Source organism: Amaranthus tricolor, chromosome 17 (genome assembly GCF_026212465.1).
Source record: "Amaranthus tricolor cultivar Red isolate AtriRed21 chromosome 17, ASM2621246v1, whole genome shotgun sequence".
Taxonomy (NCBI): domain Eukaryota; kingdom Viridiplantae; phylum Streptophyta; class Magnoliopsida; order Caryophyllales; family Amaranthaceae; genus Amaranthus; species Amaranthus tricolor.
In genome coordinates this window covers 10,773,552-10,781,602 of record NC_080063.1, presented here as the reverse complement: position 1 = coordinate 10,781,602, position 8,051 = coordinate 10,773,552, and the positions used below count along the sequence as shown (strand labels likewise).

Sequence of the window (8,051 nt, the reverse complement as noted above, 5' to 3'; positions counted from 1 at the left end):
TGTTTTTCATTTCAACCCACATTTTCCTAGCTACTTTTTCAAAAAGTACATTTTATATTTTTACTTATTACATAATATAGTTTTAGCTAGTGGAATATATTTTTAGTGACATTTAATTTAAATGCACTACATTATTTCTAATGGTATATATAATGGATTTAATGATATTTATTAGACACATTAGCAACATAATAAAAAAATCATACTAAAGCTTTTTAAGAGAAAGAATCTAGTGACATTTCTCATAAATGTCATTATAAACTATAGTAACAATTATTTGTCACTAATGACCAAATAAAATGTCAGTAAAACACTTAATAGTCACTTTACAAATAACCAGAGGATGATCAACCCCTAAACAGTAAAGAAGGGCTTTGAGCCACTTTAACTCAGAAGTGATAAAAACCATTGTCCTATATTCTGCATCAGCCAAAGAACAAGACACAATACTTTGTTTCTTGTTGTTCCGGGACACATGAGAAGCCCCAAGAAAAATTAGCTAACCTGAAAGAGAACGTCGAGTCAAATGAAACCTAGACAAGTTGAATCACACCAACCAGAAAGATGCAAATCACAGCCACTACTAAGCAAAATTCCCTGACCCAGTGATCCTTTTAAGCTGGGTACAACATGAATAAGCATGTATGAACTAAGCCAATATGTGTACCCCATAAGTCAAATCAAGACGAGTGAAGGACAAAAAATGAGACGCCCCACAAGTACCTATTAAACAGGAAAACTAAGTAACTAACTACAGATGAAAATAGGGAGTTTATCCCATGATCCACTTACTCTTAAATAGTAACTACCCACTACTTTGACTCTTACTAACATAATTTAAATCAATCAAACATTCCCCTTGATTCAAAATTTCATAAAAAACAATCCTTGACTTGAACAACTAATTGAACTTGATTTACATACTACAAAATTTAACATACTTGCATCACTACTAAAACTTAAAACTTAAAATTTTAATGATACCCAACACATCACTATATTACCCCCGAACAAACCAACACAATAAGCCATTGCGATGTGACTTTAACATACATTCACCACAAAAATACAATCCATTGCGATATGACTTTAACACACATTCACCACAAAAATACCATCCATTTCCATGGATCAATACTATACCACACAAGAACTCGTAAAGAGTATTATTTCATGAACAAACACTTGACTTCATAACCACGATCATAACTTAATAAATCGTTTCTGCCTTGAACACGACTTTCACACGTGTGAAGATTGCTACTTAACCTCAATTTACTCAATACCCCTCTCTTTTTCATCATAAGACTCGGGCAAACTTTTTTTATAGGCTAATTAAAAGGAACCCATAAAACACATAAAAACATAATAACCAACACTTGACATGATTGCACATCAAACACTCATAACAATTTTAATTTTCACTCAAAATTACATGTGTTTTCTTTCCCACACAACTTTCCATTTTCTATTACTCGTACTCACTTTTTTTTTTTGAAAAACATACTGAAAACAACTGACATAACACCCAAAACACTCATTACTCAACAAAAACTGACATATCACCACACCTACAAACAATTGTTTTAATTGCTCTCACCACCTACTCTACCTCTTCTCTATTTTTTTTTTATATTTACCTCACTACTCAGGATCATAAACGCTAGCTCTTGATGCCTTGTTGAAAGAAATACATAAAAATGTGTAACACTAACTTTCTCATTATAATATTTAGAAAATAGAATATAAGTACCTATTAAATAGTAACTAACTACACATAAAAATAAGGAGTTCATCCCATGATTCCATAACTTACTCCAACTAATTAGTATTGACTCTTAAATAGTAACTACCCACTTAACCACTAGTTTGACTCTTACTAAAATAATTTGAATCAATCCAACATGCTTCCACTATGGTCTATGATAAATTTGATAAGATCAAAATTTATAAAATATATTTAAAAACTTTGAAATTATTGGGACTTACTTGAAACACTTTTTAATTTGTGGTAAAATACAACTTTTGTATTAGAAATAATTTACTTTTTTTAAGTATTTTATTTATTTGCATATAATCATTTTTAAAAATTATATATGAAAAATCAATGGCAGAGATTTTACAGTGTAAAAAATTAATAGTTGAGATTTTTTGTTTGTTGTGGTAATTGGCTTATAAGTACCCCATTAAAGATTATTTTTAAGAAAAATATTTTTGCATATTTGTAAAAAAATCATTAAATAAATTATTAAATACATTTATAGTCAAATAGAATTAGTGTAAGGGATATCATATATCAGATCAATATTTAAAATAATACACCTTCTGTTCTTTAATGTTCTTATCGTTTGGAATATTCTACCTTAAGGAGAGACAAATTTGATTAATATTTTTGACGATATATTTAAAAGATAAAATATATCTATGTAAGATCTCGTTAGTTCGTTTTAATATACTTTTTTATCATGTATTTTTTATAATTTTTTATTATGCGTATTTATTGATTTTGAGACTCAAATTTATCTTTGAAAACTATAAAAAATAAAGGAGAAAAAAAAGGAGTATAATTATTTGATATTTTATGTCAACCACACGTACTAATGTTGCAGGCATTAGTTGATTTTTGACAGCATCCAAGACGTGTAACACGAATTAGGAATTGTAACTTCCAACTTAATTGGTACTATTAATTTGGCAATGCATGGCAAAACATTCATTAACGTTCAAATTCAGAAAACAAAATCAAAAAAAGACATTTTAGAGTTGAAATTTCAATGAGAATTATAATGCATGTATTATTTTTATGAAAGACCGTCTCTTAATAAGACGATTTTAAAATAAAGAATTCATATATTGATAATTATGTTAGTTGGTTTATTTAACCCATGTATGACGTGCGTTTCATAGTAATATCGCTTTACACAAGAATTTGTATTAATGTTTATATATAGTTGATGGGTCGAATTAGAAACCAGACGTTTAGAGAGAAACTAGGGGTTGCCCCTATTTCTGCAAAGATGCGCGAAGATAGATTGAGATGGTTTGGACATATGAAGAGAAAGACTTTTGAAGCCACTGTGAGGAAGATAGAAAGCATCACAGTAGAGGGTAAGAAAAGCCGAGAAAGACCTCGGAGAACTTGACATGAGCAAATAAAAGTTTACACCTATCTAAAGACCTTGCCAGGGTTAGGAGTAGTTTGAGGCGTCTTATCCGTGTTTTAGACTACTGATTCTCTTTTGCTTACCAATTGGTGCTCTTGTTCGCTTATCTTTATTTTATGTTTTTTTATGTTTTAGGTTCACGCTTGTGTGATAAGATGCAAGCTCGCGAAGTTAGTTTCAACTTCACTTATTCCTATACGTTGCGGAAACTTCTCTTGATCTTTCTGGAGTTGAGGGACTCTTTGGTAGCGCTCTCCTTTATAAGTATGAGTTGCCGCCTTCATTCCCTACCCACACCTTGCTCATAATTTTTCTATGGACGGGATACATTGGGTATGATGATCGATGATGATATAGTTAATTTAAACATTTTTCATAATTTTCAAGTATACCTCAAATCTTAATATTAATAAATATACTGAATAAAATTCAGAATATTTCATAAACAAAAATCATGTTTTTAGCAACCAAAAAAAAAGAAAAAGAATTAAGAACAAGGTCAGCGCGCTAATTTCTTTCTCTTTTCACTTATAAAGGCGTAATTTGATCATTAGCAGAAGCTTAATTTAGTTTAAGATTGTTATTATTATTTTAGTTTATTGGGGGTGGCCGTGTGGGGTTGCTACTTGCCATTCCCTCAGCTATTCCATGTAGGGCCGGAAAAAAAAAACTTTTATCTCAATTTAATTTAATGATTTTTTCAGTCTCTCCTATTATCATATTTACTCTATTTTTATTTTAGATCATCACTTACCCTTTGTCTCTAATTTTCCTATATCATCATCATCATTCTCAATGTATCTCGCTCATAGAAACTATGATTAGAGTCTGAGAAATTTTCATAACTTTTAATGTGCATTTTATTCTTAATCCATGTATTAGAACATAGTCAAAATGTAATCTTGTTTGATTCGTCTCAACATAAGATTTATTAATATCTACTTTTTATAATTTTTACTTATACACAATCATCACTTATTGAATTAGTACATCGATAAACATAAAAAAGCAAATGACACATTTGAAATGAAATAGAGGGAGTATATATATATATAGTTGAAGAAATAACCCAGTCACTTTAATGGTATTAAATTTGATGTTGTTGCAGTAATTGATTATAGTTGGCATCATCTATGGTGTGTTTCACGAATTAGGATATGACTCGTGAATTGACCAATTTGTATCCGAAGCATCCATATATGCTTTATTCTAGAAAGAAATAGCCAGCCACAAGAATAGATGGTCTTATAAATTTCACAAAAATTCATACTACACAATCATCTACTTAATTAAAAGTTTTGTTGAATTGATTTTTATAGATTGATTATTGAATCTCATTCACCACAAAATTTAAAGTGAACTATTTATAATATGTTGAGATGTACGATATTCGACATATGGTTTTGGGATGATATTTCTTTTACGGAATATGTGTATTTTGTGTTTTCTCGATAATATGTTGATATTTACAATCCCACTAAAAAATTCTCTTATCACACTCAAAAAACAAATTTACAACATAAAAATTTTGTAGCAAAAACCAAGAAGTTCAATCTGCAAAAAATTAATCGAGGTAATTATTTTTTTCGAATCGTATTATTTCAATTAAAAAAAAAATAGTGGAAGTCGCACAAAAAACCGCAATCCGGCCTTGGGTGAGTCGCAGAAAAAACCGCAATTGAACCTTGTCCAGCCGCGGTTTTTTTCTGCGACTCACCCAAGGCCGGCTCGCGGTTTTTTGTGCGATCGGTTTTAATATTTTTTTTCGTTTTTTTATGAATAATTAATATTTATTTTATTTATATTATTATTGTTATTATTATTATTATTATTATTATTATTATTATTATTATTATTATTATTATTATTATTATTATTATTATTATTATTATTATTATTATTGTGATTGTTATTACCATTATTCTTAAATTTTTATTTCTTATAATTATTAATTTATTATTTAAATATATTTATTATAATAATAATAATAATAATAATAATAATAATAATAATAATAATAATAATAATAATAATTATTATTATTATTATTATTATTATTATTATTATTATTATTAATATTATTATTATTATTATTATTATTATTATTATTATTATTATTATTAAGTTTTTTATATTCTTTTGAATATTCTTTTTATTATTATTGTTGGTGATGTTGTTTTGTTGTTAATGTTAGTAAATTTTTCTTTCATTTTATTATTAAATATTGTTTTTGTTATTAGTGTTATGATTATTATTATTGTTTGTGTTATTATTGTTATGATTATTATTAATGTTATTATTTTTGTTAATATTGTTATTATTATTATTATTATTATTATTATTATTATTATTATTATTATTATTATTATTATTGTCAATTTAGAAAATTAATTACAATAATAATAATAATAATAATAATAATAATAATAATAATAATAATAAATATGTTGTAACATTATACTTGTTGATAATCATTAGTTAAATATTGTTGTTGGTAATTAATTATTTTTTTTTTGTTCATGTGCTTAATTAACGTAACGTTTGATTATGTTCATTTAGTATTTAATATTTAATTAAATTATCAAAAATTGTAGTAAATGGCTGATAATCAAGGAAAAGAAAATGGTTTTTTTAGACACTTGTTGAGCGGTAATAGCTCTAGGCCTACTCTGCTCAAAGGGGATCCTCATAAGAGGGGGGTAATGGATTCTGCTAGGAGGGCTAGGCAGGAAGAGGCTGTCAGACACAGTGTGGCCCAACGGTCGAGTGCGCTGAACATAGTGCGTACTCGTATTGATGATGAGTACGTAGGCGACGTTGTTCGCCCAACGGAGTGGACTGTTGTTCGGGGGTCGGACGGGAGATTCGCACGTGGCGGCCCTAGTTCTTCAGGCGCATCTGAGTGCGCCGGAAGTATTCTCGTCGATAATGAGTCGCCACGGGGGAGAAGGGGCTCACAGTCCGCTGGCACGGACTGGTTAGTCACATCGCCCTATCCCGGGGGGCCCACAGATACGCGCCTGATACCTAGCTATGAGGGCACATAGCTAAACTTATTTTTGATGGCTCCGAGCGTACACCTTCGGTTCTGGAATGCCATAGTAGGAAGAGGCCGTTGGACGCCATCATCGGACTGAGGGATATGAGCGATGCGCTGTACGATGTTCTACCTGCTACTCCCCTCGGCCGTCTGCCGTATATTATGCACCAGCACATCGACTGTGCTTTGATATCGGCCTTCGTGGAGAGGTGGCAGCCGGATACGAACACCTTCCACATGCCATGGAGGAGATGACAATTATGTTGCACGACGTGCAACGCATATTGGGCATGTCTATTGAAGGTTCTCTACCAGCCGAGCCTTCTTAGGTGGAGTGGCAGGTATCACCAATCTGTTCAAGGAGCCCATGTCTGAGCTACGGCGGAAAGGTGCATTCACCAGCGGCTGCGTCAACGTTGCTGAACTGATGCAGCTGTGTCATAGGTCCCAGGCCATGGATACCCAGTCGACAGCCTACTACATGGCTATTGTCGGCTCCACCCTGCTGGCGGATATGACCAGAACCGACATGCGACCTCACCCGATACTTGCCGTGAACATTGATCAAGATGAGATCGCCTGGGGTGCGGTGGCCTTGGCCTACTTGTATCGGCAGTTGGGAATGGCATCTAGGGCTGGTTGCAAGACCATTGCGGGTTGCCTCACATTGCTCCAGACATGGATCTATGAGTACTTTTCCGCTTTCCGCCCTCATCCTCGCCGAGCAGACGTGCCTAATAAGACTAGGGCGGAGATGTCATCCACGAAGAAACCATGTCGTGATGTGAACAGGCTGAGGGACTGTCGTAGCATACTTGACTCCATGACGGAAACTCAGGTATTGTACATCACATCACACTTTCTTATGCATATTATTTTAATTTAAGATTATTTTTATATGTTATCTTGTCTTTGTGTGCAGGTGGAATGGACTTCGTACATGACTGCTCCAAGGGCATTGCTGAATGAGCACCCACGCACCAGCTTCATCGGGGGTATCACTTACTTTGATATGGTCGAGGTGTATTTGCCGGAGCAGACAGTGCGACAGGTCGGCTTGTGCAGGCTATTCTCCCCCCCCCTCCTATGAGACCAGCCAAGGCTGTGCGACCGGCACACGGTACCTACTCCGTGACCTTTGCTTCCCCGCCTGTGTACTTGAAGGCATGGAGTAGGTTCTCCTATAGTTGCCGCCTTGGTGAGCTGGCACTTCATCGGGCATCTATTCCATCAGAGGCTGAACCTAGTTACATTGACTAGTTCAGAGTGTTCTCGCACCCGTACGTAGTCCCCGGCGAAGGACCGAGTGTCGGTTTTGGTCCATCTGAAAGCAAAGCTGAATACATTAGTTTTCTAAATTAATTTGTTTTCTCTTATGTCTTTGTGTTATTTGAATGTTGTTTTATATCTTATTCACACCTTTTTTTTTTCAGTTTCTCAATGAATGGCCGAGTCGATTCGCTCCATTGGCGAGACTGCCTCCTGTTGCTGAAATGAACCCCCAGGAAAGACATGCTTTAGATGTATACCTTAATGATTGTAAAGATTTATTTTCTGAATGGCAATCGTTAAGGGGCACGACCCTTCATAGTCTGTACTTAAACTAATTTTACATTAATGCTTTTAGTGATTTACATTAAATTTTATTCATGTTTGCATCAATGCTTTTATAAATTTACATCGTTACTATACACAATGAATTTCATCTACAATTTCTATAGTAATCACGTACACATTAGTATAACCATGAACTATCTACATATTGAATAATGATTTGCATTTTCTATAATAAAACTGAATAATGATCTATACATCACGTTACACAATGGACTATCTAAATTTACAGC

The 8,051-nt window shown here is 32.9% G+C and overlaps 1 protein-coding gene across 1 annotated transcript; it reads left to right on the top strand.

Moving 5' to 3' along the window:
* Positions 1-5,745: 5,745 nt before the first annotated feature.
* LOC130803734 (protein MAIN-LIKE 1-like) lies at positions 5,746-7,811 on the top strand. Its single transcript, XM_057667934.1, has 3 exons — positions 5,746-7,042; positions 7,127-7,255; positions 7,638-7,811. Exons 1-3 carry the CDS (start codon positions 6,572-6,574, stop codon positions 7,809-7,811), a joined length of 774 nt encoding a protein of 257 aa, XP_057523917.1. The 5' UTR covers positions 5,746-6,571.
* Positions 7,812-8,051: the final 240 nt, after the last annotated feature.

Excerpts from the sequence above, each read along its gene's own strand:
- LOC130803734 (XM_057667934.1), top strand. The coding sequence starts at position 6,572 with ATGTCTGAGCTACGGCGGAAAGGTGCATTCACCAGCGGCTGCGTCAAC. Across the intron at positions 7,043-7,126 it reads ACTCCATGACGGAAACTCAG|GTGGAATGGACTTCGTACAT; the intron begins GTATTGTACATC and ends CTTTGTGTGCAG. Across the intron at positions 7,256-7,637 it reads CGGAGCAGACAGTGCGACAG|TTTCTCAATGAATGGCCGAG; the intron begins GTCGGCTTGTGC and ends TTTTTTTTTCAG.